The sequence below is a fragment of the Chelonia mydas genome, chromosome 7 (assembly GCF_015237465.2).
Source record: "Chelonia mydas isolate rCheMyd1 chromosome 7, rCheMyd1.pri.v2, whole genome shotgun sequence".
Taxonomy (NCBI): domain Eukaryota; kingdom Metazoa; phylum Chordata; order Testudines; family Cheloniidae; genus Chelonia; species Chelonia mydas.
In genome coordinates, this window is record NC_057853.1 from 28,830,666 (window position 1) to 28,848,527 (window position 17,862).

Below are 17,862 nucleotides of genomic sequence, written 5' to 3' on the forward strand. Positions count from 1 at the left end.
GACAGGAGTGCATTTTGTTCTCTAGACAGGATGTTACTCCAGTAAGACTGGGGTTTGCTCTGGGAGGGAGGCAGGCAGTGGAACCCTGAGATCCCCTCCCCCCCCCCCCCCCGGCATGAGGTCTTTACAGATGGGTTTGACAACCTGAGCAGAAAAAGTTAATTATTTAAAGATTCACCTCATCAAAAAAATCCATAACAACAAACTTTGTTGATTATACAGGCTTTCCGCAGTTAGTGCAGCTGGCATTTTCATTTGTCTCATTAGATCAAAGTAGCTAAGAATATGGAGAGAAATGAAGAGGCCAAATTCTCAATTTTGCTCCTTACAGGGGCCTCACTAGGGCAGAATGTGTCCATAAACTTCTCAGATAAAGAATAAATGATGTAAATGTGGTTTGTTCATGAACACTACTAAATATTTCAACTTAGAACTGACATGGCTTCAACAACACTGCATACAGATATTTACATGAAATATTGGTTTGCAGGGCAGGGACCACCTTTTGTATTCTGTGTTTGTACAGTACGCAGTCAGGTCCTGGTCTCTGACTAGGGCTCCTAAGCACTATGCTAATACAAACAAATAATAATAGGAAAAACAATGCACCAGAAATATAACTGCATTCCTGTGTCTTTTAAATTGGAAGAGTGTCATTAATGATCTAGCCGTAGTGTAACATAATGCATAGGAGAGTAACACATTGATTACACTGTTTTTAATTCCTTATTCATATTTCTCTCCTCCTCAGCCAGATGTTAAACTCTAACAGCAAAACAATATGTTGAGCTCTTCTCTGTTACGAGAGTGTAAGATGCTGCTGAAATAACATATTTTATTGTTGCTCATAGTGATAGGAACTGTTGGCATGCAAAACTGTTAAATTATTTTCTGAAACTTTCCTCTTTTCACTTTTTTGGAGTTAGAGGATTATGCAGCCATAGATTACTATGTTGTTGCAATTAAGGCCCTTTCCCCTATCTAAGCTTCTTCACCCAATTGACCCATGGTGCAATTCCATTTTCTTTAGTCCTCCACTGTTTGTCCTTTATGTGCGGAGATGGGAGCATGTTGTCCAGAGTAATATCGCACTGATTCCTTGAGTTTTCTCTTTCCTAGGTTTTTACAGAGTAGGTTGAAGATTCTTTGTGAGATTAGACTGCTACTAGCTCATGCCCCTCAACCTTAGCATCTGAGTTAATCTAGAGAATAAAATGGCACACTTCATTTATAACTTTTTTTTTTTTTCCACCCAAGGACTCTCATGATGACTCTTTTTTAGGCTTCTAGCCACAACCCAAAGAACAACAGAAAGACTAGAAACATGTCTGTGATCCTGTCTGTAGTGACCAAGTTAAGGTCTCAGATTTTGCACTGGGGATCCAAAGCCTCAGTATGCTGGTAATCAGAGTGCTGAGTATAAACAAGGTGGGGAAAGTAGGAAAGTAAATTCTGGACTTGGTTCAGTTTAATGCTGCACGATGCAAAAAGAAATAAGGGGGAAAATAAAAAACACATATTATTGCAGCGAACATTAAAATGATTTTTTGGGGGTCAGCATATTTCCGATGACCTTAGTTCTGATGCTGTAATCTCATTTTTCATGCGTAGCTTGTTGTGTTTTTCCCCTAGTCAGATTTTCTTTGTGTTTAATCATTCTGCCAAATAATTTTGATGTAGACAGTGAAGCATATTTTGTGATAAAATATCTGACTTGCTGCTCTTCCCTTGCAGGTCCAATCCAAATATTTGTTTTACTGGTGCACTGCAGAATTCACAGCAGACAAACTTCAGTTCTTGAATCCACTGGGATTTAATAGATGCCTTATTGGCTTTAGGGGCAGGAGCCTAAAGATCACAAACCTATAATTTTAAAACATCGCTCTGTGGAGTCACTTTGTTCACATCCTTTCCCTTTTGAGAGTCTTAATGGGTTTAATGTTTTTCCTGTATTTTGCATTTGGCTTATACAAACGGAAGTAACCCATCTTTTGCAAGAGACTGCTGAAACAGACAAGCCGTGTTATAATTCTCATTGGTCTGTTCATGTATATCAGAGACCTTCTTAGATCTGCAGGTTAGCAGAATTGTCACCTGTTGTGCTTTGAAACAGAGATGAATTTGAGATTGCATAGGTTCTCGCTACTTAAAATCCTGGGATGAAATTTGGCCTGACTGGGAATTTTGCCATTCTCTTCAATGGGGGCCATGATTTCACCCCCATAGTCTTGACATTTCATCTCTTCTGCATGAAGAGAGTATTTCCTGTTGCAGGAACTCTGTAACTCCACACAATTCACTCTGCTGGAAAAGAGGGATTTTAGTGCGCCAGCACCATATTCCCTACCTGTTTTTTATTTTGGGGGGCCAAGCAAAATAAAGTGCAGGCTTCAGTTGGCCCTGGATATGATTCTCAGACAGTACCCAACATATGGGCAAATCTTTTTTTTTTTTCTCAGTATTGAAATGAAAGCACCTCTTTCTGTTGGGAGACCAAGCAAGTTACCTTGTGCATATAGCCTTTGCTTGCAACATGTAATGTGCCAACATGAGACAACAAATAGTACAGAACATACCCTCTATATTAGGATATCACTTCCATTGCTCTGCAGAGTGAAAGGGTTTTTTTCGTTTTTGTTCCAAAACTCTGAATTATGCCACCACTAACCCACAGTAAACAAAATACCAAAAGCAGCCATCTAAACCAAGGAAAAGATTGTAGAAAAGGTACAGACTTTCAGGCTAATATGGTTTAGGTTTAACTTTGATTTGTCTGGCATCAGTTGTACATTTCTTAAAGCAGACTGTTATTGTTTCAATAGAGTGATTCCTTCCCCTGGTGTAAAAATTGTTGTATCTCTTTTTAGAGACAAGAAGCCATTTTTAGCTCTCTTAGAGTCTGGCTTAGAGATTCAATCTTTTAATGCCTGAAATGTGCGTGGCTGTGCAGGCTCAAAGACCTTTCACTGGACTCCAGTGAATTTTCTTCTTCAAATCTGACCTGTGTTTGAAGAATATGAGGAGGCTCTTTAAAAGTTTCTCATTTTTCTTGTGTGTAGTCCTAAGGCCCTGTGAAGTTTAGCAGCTGAGAACATCATTTAGGAAATATCCCTGTCCAAGAGGTAAAAAAAAAACTAACTCTCTCTTTCAGAGGTGGAGGAGCTGGGTCTGTTTTTGTCGACAAAGGCAGCTGTTCAGGGTTTGTGCTGCTGTCTATACTGGGGAGTTCTCTGGTCAGTGTACTTTAAAAGTTGCTACAGTGTTTCCTTGGGAAGAGGCAGAAAAGACAGATGGCTTTTGTACAGTGATGAATGAGATGGACCTTTTGATGTCCAATAAGAACGTGAACAGCAGTGTTTTAAGTGACCTCTATAGTAAAAGAAGCAAAAATAGGAGCAGAACTAGATGTGAGGAGGCTTTATATTTAACATTAATTATATGTAGCCCTGTTATGAAATATGATTGACTGATTACTTACTTCCCCAAATGCCTTCTCTTTTGTAGACCGACAGAAACTCCATTGATCTGGTCCAAAAAAAAAACAAAAACAAAACTCAAAGAATGTTAAACATGGATGTAAACTATAGGTTCTTTCCACAATCTTTGTCTAAATATTTTGTTACATAAAAATTTAACTCGTAAGAGGGAAAAACAAGGCACATTTCAGCCTAGGAAAAGAACATGAAAATGGGTACATAAGATTTGCACCTCATTTAAGCAACAATCTATTAATTTTAATAACAGAGCCATTAGCAGAGATCTGGACTCAAAAAAACCTACAGGTTTGATTGTAACTGTATCCTAGAAGACATGTTCTGCGGGGGGGGGGAGTTTGTTTTGTTTTTTTTAAATTTTTTTGCTAATAGAATAGTAGTATTCAAACAAAACAAAAAAATATTAGGAAGGTTACTGCTTTTTTTAAAACTGTACCAGGCATTGGCCTGTGCTGCAATCCCTGCATGTGATAAGACCTGTTTAATTATGTCAAATTATTTAAATTTAACAATTTTAAAAAGCTTCACAGATGCGCCAAGTGCACCCTAATAACCATCAAACTTCACCACCACCCACTAACGGTAAATACTAATATACAAATAAACTCTGCCAGCCATCAGCATTAAATAATGAAATGGAGAGAATTTTCCACAGCCAGCCAGTACATGAAGAAGCAGCCCCTTATTTCTGTTTTTCCCCACCCACACCTTCTCCAGTCCTATCCAGGAACATCCCCTCATCCTTTTCCCAACCCCCCTGCAAAGTTAATGGCTTTTGCAAAGTGCCAACAAAATATTAAGTTAAATTATTTTGGACCAAAGAGAATTAGTGATTCTCAGTCCACCAACACATAACCTCTTGCCTGGGCATGGGAGGGTCTATTAGTGTCTCCACTGTGGAGCTTCTCACCAGTGTGGGAGTTTGAGAATATTTCCCTATTAAGGAGATGTAAGCAAAAGTGAAGTTTAGGTAAGGGCTGGCTGTCAGGGAAAGAACCACTAGAGCACACCCCAGCTACTGCGTTCAAGTCCTTACTTTAATTTAATTTTTTTTTTCAGCATGGCAAAATGGTCTTAGGTTTTTTTATATTTGCTAATCAGAAAGTCTTCAGTGAGACCATTTAGAGCAATTTCCCTGTCTTGGAAGCCCACCTGCTTGGTGACAGGTTGTGGTTTCATCAATGTACTGTAGTTTTAATCAGTATCCAAGCTTCTTTTTGAGATGCTGCACTTGTGGAAGAGATTCCAGGTCAGGTTCTACCTAAATGACAATGACATGAAAACCCAGCATCTACTGGCTGTTTTTTCCTGCTCCAAGTGTATGTTAGTGTGAGCTTTTGCATAAATCGCAGCACTAAGGCAGCATTCATTTGCTTGTAAATGGGTAATGCTCTTATGTGGAAAAGGGATTGTTTTCTAAAACAATTGGAGACACATCTTGACTGGTTGCTAACTTGGCATTGACCTATTACTCGTTTACTTATTTATTGCTATTGCAGTAGTGCCTAGGAGCCCCAGGCATGGACCAGGACCCCCTTCTGCTAGGTATTGTAAAAACAGACTCTGCCCAAAAGAGCTTACAAACAAGAGATGACAGGTATAAACAGACAGGAGTAGAAAGAAACAATGAGACAGCACTGACTGTTCTGTGAGCAGTCTGATGGGCAGTGGTCTCATCTTGCCAGCTGCCTATCCAGTGTCAAGATTGTTGTAGGCATCATGACGAAGGAGAGGTTTGCAGTAGGACAACGAAGTGGCTTTGCAGATGTGTCTGGGGATCTCCTCCCATGCGCGAGGGGCACTAACATGTTCTAGCATTTGGAAAGTTGCTGCTGCCTTTTTAAAATGCTGGTTCGAAAGCAGTATTGAATTAAATCAGTCACAGAGCTGCTCCTCATTATTTGTTTTGTCATATACTCCGGGTCTAGCCCAGCAGATGTTTGTAGGGGGGTGGGCATGACTCCAAAGAACTTCGAGAGTAATTTAGCAGCCTCGGGAGCCACTCTTTTGCCTTTAACACAGTTGTAAGGTCAAAACTCTCAATTGGTCAACTGGGGCCTTCTGTCAAAGGAGACTTTCCTTAAAGCAGCAAATTTATTCTCTAGGTGACTAGCTCTGTCCTGCTCTGTCCAAATGCAAGACAAATTGCATAAATGTAAAAAGCTTATGCGTTCAGGAAAACCAGACTAAAATGAGAGGTGCTGTGATGTGGTTTACATTTCCTACGTGTTTAGTTCATGTCAAGATACTTGTGAGATAATCTGGGACTATAAAAAGAAACAGGAATATTCTTGTGGAAGCACAACCACTGGATATGTAAGTCTGAACTGTCTGTTTCTTTTCATTTAATTGATATGTGCACATGAGTTCTCCAAAAAGCATTAAGCTGTAACATGTTATGATTTTGATGACCCGTTCTTTCTGACCAGTATAAGCAGGATGGAAATTGCTAACGGCCTTTAGCGAACTACAGTAGCTGAAAATCTGGAACGGTCTGTGTCACATTGCTTTCCACTATGAAATTGCAATGAAAAGATTTATCTAAACACAAGTTCCCTTACTAAGATCACAAGTCTTAGGAGCTACTGCAGAGGGTCGCCCAGAATTTGGAGTTGCAGGCCAAGGAGACGGTTGAGCAGGGGGACCCCATGGTGGACATTTTGAGCCCCAAAGGTCCATCTAGAATAGCGCTCCCGCTCATTAAGACCATCCAGTCGAATTATAAGACTATATGGCAGACCCCGGCCTCCAGCACTCCAACAACCAAAGGTGCGGAGCACAAATACTTTGCCCTGTCAAAGGCCTAAGAATTTTTGTTCTGCCACCCAAGTCCATGCTCCCGGGTGGTCTCGGCGGTGAACGAAAGGGAACGCCATGGACAACAGGCCCTGGCCCTTGAGGCCAAGGAGGCAAAACGCCTGGACCTTTTTGGCAGAAAGGTGAACTCGTCAGGGGGCCTTCAGTTGAGGATTGCTAACCAGCAGGCCATCCTCAGCAGGCATAAGTTTAACTCCTGGGCGGTGGTGGGGAAGTTTAAGGACAACCTCCCACAAAATTCCCAACAGTAGTTTACGGCCCTGGTGGACGAGGGCAAGGCAGAAGCTAAGACCTCTCTCCAGGCCTCCCTGGATTCAGCAGGTGCGGCGGCCAGAACAGTCGCATCGGGGGTGGTCAGGAGGCGCTCAGCGTGGCTTTAGGCCTGCCGCCTAAAGTCTAGAATACACTTCAGGACCTACCCTTGGAAGGGTCCTGGCTCTTTTCGGACCAGACAGACTTGAGGCTGCATAGCCTCAAGGCCTTCGAGTGCTACACTTAAGTTGCTGGGTATGCACACCCCGGTAACGCAGAGGAAGCCCTTTAAGCCGCAGCCTCCCCCTCAGCACCAGTACCAGCCTCGTCATAGGCATGAGCCTTACCGTAGGCGAGGCAGGGATAACGGGCGATGGCGCAACAACAATAATAACAATAATGCGCCAGGCCAGAACCAAAGTCAGCACAAATCCCAGCCGGGCACCAAGCCAGGCTTTTGAAGGTGCGCTCGGGGACAGTGTACCAGACCAGTCACCGAATCCGTCCCTTTGTTTCTGGAACCGCCTGTCCCATTTCTCCCGTGCGTGGTCCAGCATTACGTCGGACCGTTGGGTCTTACGCACGGTGCGGAACGGGTACTCGCTGCAGTTCTCTTCTCTCCCTCCCACCCCCCTTCCCTGTCCCTCTTCAGGGACTCCTCTCATGAGCATCTCCTAGAGAAGGAGGTTCGCTCGCTGCTAGAGGCGGGGGCGGTAGAGGCGGTGCCGCATGGCCTAAAGGGGAAAGGTTTCTACTCCCAGTACTTCCTCATGCCCGAGGCCAAAGGGGGCCTTCGTCCCATTTTAGACCTGCGAGGGCTCAACAAGTTCCTGGTCGAGGCCTGGTTCTGCATGGTCTCTCTGGGCACCATCATCCCTTTCCTGGATCGGGGGGGGCTGGTACTCTGCCCTCGACATGAAGGACGCGTACTTTCATATCACCATCCACCCAGCACATCGGCGGTCCCTGCGCTTTACCGTGGGCCAAGAACATTACCAGTTTGCGGTTCTCCCATTCGGTCTAGCCGCAGCCCCACGGGTGTTCACGAAATGCATGGCGGTGGTGGCGGCCTTCTTACGGAGGCAGAGCATCCAGGGTTACCCGTACCTCGACAACTGGCTCCTGGCGGGCCAATCCGAAGCGGAAGTGCGGGGCAACATGGAGGTGGCCCTGAGATTGTTCCGCGAGCTGGGGCTCCTGGTCAACGTCCCCAAGTTCACTCTCATACCCACGCAGAGAGTGGAATTCATAAGGGCAGTCCTGGACATGGTGCAGGCCAGGGCAAGCCTTCCAGTATCCCGATTCCGGGCTATCCAGCAAGTGGTGGCCTCCCTGCGCCAGTTTCCAACAACAACGGCCAGGTGCTGCCTGCAGCTGCTGGACCACATGGCAGCATGCACGCACATGGTCAGGCATGCCAGACTGAGGCTTAGGACTCTGAAGGCGTGGCTCGCTTGGGTGTACCGCCCAGGCAGGGATCCCCTGGACTTGACAGCCCCAAGAGACGTGCTGGACTTCCTGCTGTGGTGGCAGTCCCAGCCTGTGGTTTGGAAAGGCATCCCCTTTGCCGCCTCACAACCGGACCTGACGCTGGTGACAGATGCATCAGACCACGGATGGGGGGCTCACCTGGGGGACCTCAGGTCTTGTGGTCCGGAGCAGAGCGGTCGCTCCATATCAATGTGAAGGAGCTCAGGGCAGTTCGTCTAGCCTTTCACGCCACTCTGAGTGGTCACAGCATGACAGTTCTGACAGACAACACTACTGCCATGTTTTATATACACAAGCAGGGTGGGGCCCGTTCCTTGCCGCTCTGTCGCAAGGCTCTCCTCCTCTGGGACTTTTGTATAGCCTATGCCATTCACCTCGAGGCGTCGTATCTCCTAGGGGTGCGAAACGATCTGGCGAACTACCTCAGCAGGTCTTATTGCATGCACTAGTGGACCTGTTTGCCACCAGGGTCAACGCCCAGTGCCCGCGGTTCTGCTCATTCCAGGGCCACAGCCCGGGCTCAGTCGCAGATGCGTTTGTGATCCTGTGGGGAGAGGGCTTGATGTATGCCTTTCCCCCGGTCCCCTTGATACAACAAGGTCCTGCTCAAGGTACACAGGGACAGGGTGGCGGTGGTCCTCATCGCCCCAGCATGGCCCCGCCAGCACTGGTACACAACGCTCCTTGAGCTGTCGGTGGAGGCCCAGGTAGTCCTGCCCCTTCACCGGGACCTCATCATGCAGGACGGCGGGCAGCTTCTCCACCCCGACCGGCAATCACTACACCTGACAGCGTGGAAGCTCTGTGGCTAAACGCCTTGGAAAGCCAATGCTCTCTTTCTGTGCAGCAGATTCTGCTTGGCAGTGGGAAGCCCTCTACCAGGGCTACCTATATGGCCAAATGGAAAAGGTTCTCGTGTTGGTGTGAGCCCCGACAGATGCAGCCGTGCCAGGCACCAGTGCAAGCCATCCTAGAGTACCTCCTGCACCTCAAGCAGCAGGGGCTGGCCCCGTCCTCACTCAGAGTGCACCTGGCGGCCATCTCCTCTTTCCATCCAGGGTTTTCGCGGGGGGGCTCGGTGTTTTCCCACCCAGTGGTGGGACGTTTCCTTAAAGGATTGTAGTGGATGTTTCCGTACTCACGCCCCCCAGTCCCTCCCTTGGAACCTTAACTTGGTCCTCTCTAAGCTCATGGGATCTCCTTTCGAGCCCCTCGCTACCTACTCCCTCCTCTACCTTTCCTAGAAGGTGGCATTTCTGGTGGCCATTACCTCGGCCAGAAGGGTGTCTGAGCTGAGGGCTCTCACCTCTGAGCCACTGTATACAGTATTTCACAAGGATAAGGTGCAGCTCCAACCGCACCAGAAGTTCCTCTCTAAGGTGGTCTTGCAGTTCCATTTGGGCCAGGACATTTGTCTGCCGGTGTTTTTTCCAAAACCCCATACGGACTCGAGTCACCGCAGCCTACACACCCTGAATGTCCGTTGTGCGCTGGCGTTCTATTTGGAGCGCACCAAGCCCTTTCGTAAATCCGCGCAGCTGTTTGAGGCCGTAGCCAAGAGGATGAAAGGCCTCCTAGTGTCGGCACAGCAGATCTTGTCTTGCAGCCAGGTGTGCTATGAGCTCACAGGTGTTCCAGCCCTGGCGGTCACGGCCCACTCGACCGGGGCACAAGTGACTTCCACGGCTTTCCTGGCACAGGTCCCTGTCCAGGAGATCTGCAGAGCAGCCACCTGGTCCTTGGTGCACACCTTCACAACCCCACTACGCAGTCAACCAACAGGCCAGTGAGGACACAGCAGTTGGCAGAGCGGTCCTCCAATCAGTTGTTCTGTGACTCCGACCCTCCTCCAGAGGTAAGCTTGTGATTCACCTAATGTGGAATGGACGTGAACAAGCACTCGAGGAAGAAAAAACGGTTACTTACCGTCTCGTAACTGTTGTTCTTAGAGATGTGTTGTTCACGTCCATTCCACCACCCACCCTCCTGGCAAGAAGGAACCGGAGGGGGTCGGGAGGCAGGGGTATATATGCACGGCGCAGTGGCACCACTTAGGGGCCCCCCCGCCACCAGCCCAACGGGAGCCACTAAGGGAAAAAGTGTCCGAAGCTCGTGCACGTGGCGCACACACACCTAATGTGGAATGGATGTGAACAACACATCTCGAAGAACAACAGTTATGAGAAGGTAAGTAACTGTTTTTTCAGAAGCCACAACACTTCAAGATATTTGGCACGTAGCTCTATGACTTGAAGGTCTGGTAATACAAGAGACATTTTAAAGGAACACAGTCAACTTTAAACAAAAAAATTGTCTCTTTGTTGTTGAAAGTAACATTGGACATTACTGTAACCTAAGAGATTAAAATACCTTTTTTAAATTCATTTGGTGTATTTAGCAGTACTTTCCTTTAGCCAGTTTCTCTCTTCCCTTGTATAGTCAACTATTTTCCTCTGTTTGGGTCTTCCACACTCCCATAGAGGGGAGAGGAAACAGTCCTGAAGTTTATGGTGTAACCACAAAATTGGCAGAAGAATTTAGGGGTAGATGCAGTAACTGTACAGATACTTTTAAACTTACTTTATTTTAAAAATTAACTAGACATCAAGTTCAACAATGTCTCTTTTAATCTCCAGGTCACTGGTTCCAGCAGTCTCAGACCAGTTGTCACAGAGTTGTAGAAATAGAGTATTTATTAGATCTTCGAGCCCATCTTCTTCCCAATGCAAAATTTTTCCCTACAGTGAACTTTCTAGTGTATTGCTCAATCTAGTTTTTATTATTCCAATAATTCTACCACTTCTTTTGGAAGCCTATTGAGTAGCCCATTGCAGTATTGCCAACCCAAAGAGTTCAAAAACTGAGTCAGGCCCCCAGAATAATGAAATTAAATATTATATTCAAAGATATACTACTGGATTCATTTTATTTGCCTTCTGGTTTTTGAACCTGTGGGACACACTGGGGAAACATTTGCAAGAATTTGTCCAATAACCATGAAGCCTAGAAACTTTCTTCCATTTTTTTTAAATGGAAAGCTGAGGTTTAAAAAAAAAAAAGAAAAAAAACAGCTGGAGCTTTAAGAGCAACAAATGTCATGAGGCATACAATAAAATTGCAAGAATTGCTAAGCACTGTTATTGACTGACTTTCAGAAAGTCTTTCCAGATATTCAGTCTAATCTTTGTTTGCTTGCATCATATTAAATAATTCTTATCATTAGTATTGACACATTTTAAGATACATGTCTAGATTGTTAAGTTTCATCCTTCCTCCTCACCTTCCCCTGATTATTATATTGTAGTCAAGTATCTTCAGCCTCTGTGCTGTAGCTACTATATAATAAACTGTGTCTCATGTTGTTACGCTGCTACTCCTGTAGCCAATGATTACTCATCCAGGGAGTTGGTACAGTTGCAGGCAGCTGTCTGGAAGGGAGCTTATAGCTGCCCATCATGGTAGTGTAGCTAGAACCACCCCTCAGCTCCAAATTGGTCTGGGGTCTTTCTAAAAACCAGTAGCCCTATTATCATAGTGTTGAGTTCTCAAAGGCCAGCCCTTGGGCAGGACCATGAATATGTGACACATAATGGAGGGGAGAATATCAAAAGCTGACAATCTGTTCATCATTTTACATTGGTTTTCAAGGTTATCCTCACAAGAAATTCTAGGTACTGACTTGTACTTAACATAAGAGCTGATGATGGCTTAATATAAGGATTTTAGGGCATAGAGGATTAATACTAAAAAAAATTTCGATTACTTTAAATTTTCTTTTATTGCCCAGTTGGAGCTCCTTCTAGGGAAAGTTTGACAAAGAGGTTGGGTGGGTGGTTAAAATTCAGATGTGATTAATCAAAGAGCTGCGTTCATCCAGTCTATCCTTATTTTGTTTTATGGGTCACCCCAGTCTGTTGCCTCTAGAATGTTTTCCTTTCACCTGAATAGAAAAATCTTTTTCCCTTCTTCTGGTCAAAGCTCTGGGAGGCTCTGTCTCATTGTATGTCCACTCGATTTCTCAAAATTCATAAATTACGTATGTCAAGGTTCCTTCCCCACTCTGAACTCTAGGGTACAGATGTGGGGACCTGCATGAAAAAAACCCCTAAGCTTATTTTTACCAGCTTAGGTTAAAACTTCCCCAAGGTACAAACTATTTTACCTTTTGCCCCTGGACTTTAGTGCTGCCACCACCAAGCGTCTTAACAAATATATAACAGGGAAAGAGCCCGCTTGGAAACGTCTTTCCCCACCAAAATCCTCCCAAACCCCACACCCCCTTTCCTGGGGAAGGCTTGATAAATATCCTCACTAATTTGCATAGGTGAACACAGACCCAAACCCTTGGATCTTAAGAACAATGAAAAAGCAATCAGGTTCTTAAAAGAAGAATTTTAATTGAAGAAAAAGTAAAAGAATCACCTCTGTAATCAGGATGGTAAATACCTTACAGGGTAATCAGAATCAAAACATAGAGAATCCCTCTAGGCAAAACCTTAAGTTACAAAAAGACACAAAAACAGGAATACATTCCATTCAGCACAACTTATTTTATCAGCCATTTAAACAAAACAGAATCTAACACATATCTAACTAGATTGCTTATTAGCCCTTTACAGGAGTTCTGACCTGCATTCCTGCTCTGGTCCCGACAAAAACAACACACAGACAGAGAGAACCCTTTGTTTCTCCCTCCCTCCCCCTCCAGCTTTGAAAGTATCTTGTCTCCTCATTGGTCATTTTGGTCAGGTGCCAGCGAGGTTATCCTAGCTTCTTAACCCTTTAGAGGTGAAAGGGTTTTTCCTCTGGCCAGGAGGGATTTAAAGGTGGTTAGCCTTCCCTTTATATTTATGACAACATGTCTGAATCTTTTGAGCTGAAAGTGAAACTAAAGTAGCCAGGCTGAGAACAAAGGCAAGTCACAACGTGAATTTAAGGCTGATGTGCTATCACACCTTTAATATAACTTCAAAATGAAGTCTAAGATTGGGATTTTCATAGGCATTTAAGGGAGATAGATGCCCAGCTCCCACTGAAATTCTATTGGTACATTTATTGAAGGCAACATACTTAAAAATGCTTAAGTCCTATTGAAGTTGTGCGTGCGTGCTCGCTCGCTTGCTTGCTTTGCTGTATCGGGGTTTAAGTGCAGAACTTTTCTGAAGAGCTGTACTGCTAATCTCAAAGACAGCATAGCCTTGGATGGAGCCTGAAGTCCAATGTACTGTTTTTCTTGTCTAGCACAGTATTATTGTTCTTTTAGGATGAGATTTTAGAAGAAGCTGAAGGGGGTTAGGTGCTCAACTCCACTGAATTTTGGGCTTCATGAGATGCTGTCTTTTAGGTAAATAGTAAAATATGTAAGGACATGAGTAGTCCCATTGACTTCAGTGGGAGTACTTATGTCCTTGAGTACCTTACTGAAGTGGGGCCTAAATGCAGAAAACTTGCTTTCCCAAAATCTCCTTCGGACCAATTTTATTCAGTAGACACCTTTTATGTATATATTTCATTGGCAGGCTTTTTTGTGTAGACTGAGTCTAAGTGGAAGGATAAATAGAACTTCTTGTCTAGAACTGTAGGCTTCTTATCACTGTTCTACTACCAGACTTCTCACATCTTGCTCTTGAAATAGTGATTATAGGAAAGCTTTTAATTGTGTTGCATGGGGACAAGTGAGCAGTGTCATAAATCCTGACGGCCTGTTAGTACATTCTGCTTGATTTGACAAGGACATTAGAAGGGTGGGCTGTTTTTTGCTGGATCATTAGAAATTAGTCTCATAAACAAGAATTAAAACATAATTTTTCTTAGTTTACTGTAGTCTCATCTCTGTATCAGAAATGCCTGTCTACGCAGGTATTGGAAATGCATTGCTTTGTGTTACATATCACCTGTCCAGTTTTTCTCCTAATTATCTTGTTCCCACTTGGGTCAGCAAGGAAAGACACAAGAGCATACAAACTGTATTGTAGCTTGTGACTTAAAATTTTCTCATACAAGCAGAATCTATATATGCAGGAGGATATAAAAGTCTTGTGAAGTGTGTATCCCATAAAGAGTGTTGCTTGACTAGAGACAGGTACCTATGTTATCAGCAAGCAGGTGGAGATGATTTTTGACTGCCCTGGTGGGGGTTTTTTTTTCTGTTTATTTTTTCACCATGCTCTTTTCCTGCCACAACTCATACTATTAAGCCTCTCTATTATCTCTCTCCAGGTTTTAGAGGTCTCTGTGTGTAGCAGCCTGCATCGCCTCTTTTACTGCCCTCTTTAGAGGCAGGGATTACATTGGCACTTTTTCTCCTTGTGATGGTTCCCCCCCATAATGCTTTATGGAAATAAGTTTATGAATGTATATATGACATAACTAGAATGTTTTATGTTACATATGCCATGTAACATATCTCTGTAAAGGTTATGATCTACTGAATCTATTAATCCTATTTCTATGCATGTATCCTTTTTTGTATTTGAAGTTATAAATATTGGCTGTGTACTGGCTTGATTTTTAAGTAGCCTTTGTAAAGCATTTGGTCAGCTTCTTTAGAAAGGAATTTGCAAGTTAAGTGCCCAATCAAGAAGCACTTAACAGACCATGGATCTTGAAAGGCTCCAATCCACATAAGAAGTCTACATGAGGACATTCAAGGTAGCATGTGAGCAATGGCTACTGCTTGTAAAAACTGAGTCATGCATGGACATGTGACTTGCTCATGTGACTCCAAAACTTGGAGCTGGACTTTTCATAGGAGAGAGGAGGGGGTTTCCATCTACAAGAGAGAGTCTATTTAAGCCCGTGGGAGACCACTCCATTTTGTCTTCAGCTGGTTAAGAGAGAGCCTCTCCACTCCCAGGGATACCTGAAAGAAATCCCCTAGCTACCACCTGAGCTGGAACAAGGGCTGTCCCAGGGGAAAGGATTGTGCCCAGAATGTAAAAATGTTTGAAGCTAATGACGTTTGTCCTGCATCAGGTTACAGTAGAGATGACACCCTTTCTCCCGAATGTCTCCACTGAATTTCTACAGGGCACTGGATTTACTCAACAGCTGGGAAATGTGTAAACAAATTGGAGCTGTTTGAGCAGATGCCCATTCTGCTGTCCTCCCTTCTCTTCCCCCCCCTCCCAGCTAACAACCCATCGCACCCCACCCCACCCCTCAGCAATCTGAAAGATTACATGGAGAATAGCTTTCAGAATATTGTATTGATCTTTCGTGTTTGCCGCTGCAATATTGTACCTATGTGAGAAAACTTGTGACTCATCTTGCAAATGACCACCTGAAAAAAATGAATATTTTGTGTCCATTTAGCGTTTAAAGAGTTAATGGAAACCACCTTTTAAAAACCTACATTAAAACCAAATCATATCAAGGAAAAAAACTGAGAATTGAAACACTGTCATTCCTTAAATGATGGCTGCAGAGTTCATCCAGGGTAAAAAAAGCAAGGCTGCCACATGTTGGTAATAAAGACAAGGGAGGTTTGCATGATGAATTTCCGTGTGACATACGCAAAATAACCTGCTTGTTTCAAAGCACAGTGATACTTAGCTTTGGAAGTTGTTGAATTTCTTATTTCCATTCCAAATTAATACTTAAAACTTAAACAAGTGGTTATCTTGGATTTTAGTACAATTTTTCCACAATTAACATTCCTACAGACTTACTGTGATTTTTCTGTTGAACTAATGACTCTTTTCCCCCCTTTTTAGGGTGTCAAGCCAGCAAGTTTTGAGAAAGTTACTGATCCTGAAATTAAGGAGATAATTGGGGAGTGTATTTGCAAAAATAAAGAGGAAAGGTTTGTTTCAAATGGCCAAGTTTTGTATGAAAATTTATTTTTATGTTTAGATTTATTAAAGTTTCTCTGGGTGTTCATTGTATGGAAGAAAGTACACAATGCTGTACACCATATGACTACTTCCACCACCACCACCACCACCAGCAAAGATCAAGATGATAAAATAAACCCAACCCTCCCTGCTCTTTATTGACTAAGGTCAAAAATGACCGTTCTGATCTCATGTGACCTCCAGCCTAACGCATTCCATAAAATTTCATCCAGCAGTTTCTGCAATGAGCACACTAATTTATGGTGGAACTAGAGGATGTCTTTCTAAAAAAGACATCCGGTCTTGCTTTAAATACTTCATGTGATGGCGAATCCACCGCACACCTTGATAAGTTGTTCCAGTGAGTATTTAGACTCTCTGTTTAAAAAAACAAACCAAACCTTATTTGAATTTGTCTAGCTTCAGAGTCCAGTCTCAGGTCAGACTAGGAGATCACAGTGGTCCGTTCTGGCCTTATAATCTATGAATCCTATAGACCAGAACCGTCTCCTTGATGAGGAGGCCCCCTCTCACCTGTGTCATATTGAATCACAGATTTGTAAGCAGTCTTGGGAAGGAACTGCATTTCTGTTTCCCTCTGCTCCTTTGGAGCACTTGGTGCATAAATGAATAATGCTGAAGCTCTGCCAAATAGCAAATGTCGAATTCCCAAGGATTCCTAAAAATACTAGACATACTACTTCTATCTACTAAGAATACAAATTTCTTATGGCTGCATGCAAAGCATGCTGTTGGTGTTAGCCTTGCCTTTATAGGGCCTTTCTATTTATGTTGTTAAATACTTAATTGAAAGTGTTTAAATTATGCAGTATTTGATATTCTTTTTGGACATCATCTGTTCCAGATATGAAATTAAAGACTTATTAAGCCATGCCTTTTTTGCTGAAGATACTGGGGTAAGAGTGGAACTTGCAGAAGAAGACCATGGTAGGAAATCCTCTATTGCCTTAAGACTCTGGGTAGAAGATCCTAAGAAACTGAAAGGAAAACCCAAAGATAATGGAGCCATTGAGTTTACTTTTGATCTGGAGAAGGAAACTCCTGATGATGTTGCACAAGAAATGGTAAAATAAACTTCTCCTGACAAAAATATGTATATAAGTAGTACATAAATCTCAAAGGACAGCAGGAGCAAATCTGGTAAAGTAAATTCCACTCAAAATGGTCAGGCTATCTAGTTTAAATAGGATGACATTGGTTTTAGAATGAATGCTGGAAGAAAACTCAAGTAGTAAAAGAGGGAAAACTAATAATCTGGTAAAACATGTTGTTTAATCCCAGGAAGAGACAAAAGAAAACTATGTAACCCATCTCTATCTGTTTTATATCTTCAGAGTTGATTGGAGACTTGCTTAAATCAAGGCTAATTTCAGACTGCAAGTGGACTTGTTGGGAAGAATTCAAAATTGCAAACAAAAACTGGAAAACATTTTCCATTATGCTTTTCACAAACACCTTTTCCATCTTTTCGAAAAGTTATTCTGGCATTGAAAAATTACGAAGAATTTAGATAAGAAAAGTCCTCTATAAAGAGGCATTGAGCTGATAAAATTAAGCAGGTAGCTGATATCAAAGTATAGTATAAAGAGTGATGGAAGAGGAGGGTGTTTTTTTAATAGTGGTGGATATATCTAACTTAATTAATTTTTTATATCTTCCTTTGTAAAATGTTCTGGTCTTTGTTTTAGAAAACTTTTAACTTCTACTGTCACTATGTTGTTCTTATAAAGTAATATTATTCTGGAGCGTACTTTAATGCAATTGATTTTTTTCCCTATCAAAAGTTTACTTTTAGATAAGATTGACGAGACCAAGAAAGTTGCTAACAAATGTAATCTGAAGTTAGACCAGTTAATTAGACGCACGTGAAGGGAAACTGTTAGAAAGTATGAAGTGGCTGTGGTTCTTGGCCAGCGTATAGTATAAAGCTGCATAGGGGGAAACAATCTTAA

At 43.1% G+C, this 17,862-nt stretch overlaps 1 protein-coding gene across 16 annotated transcripts in view; it reads left to right on the forward strand.

Moving 5' to 3' along the window:
* The window catches only part of WNK2 (WNK lysine deficient protein kinase 2), a 177,610-nt gene that overhangs the window by 72,250 nt on the left and 87,498 nt on the right, over positions 1-17,862 (forward strand). For all 16 annotated transcript variants that reach the window (XM_037905248.2, XM_043550423.1, XM_043550420.1 and 13 more), the window contains exons 6-7: positions 15,770-15,858; positions 16,755-16,974. In XM_037905248.2, the coding sequence (XP_037761176.1) occupies positions 15,770-15,858; positions 16,755-16,974 (309 nt within the window). The remainder of the gene's footprint in view (positions 1-15,769; positions 15,859-16,754; positions 16,975-17,862) is intronic.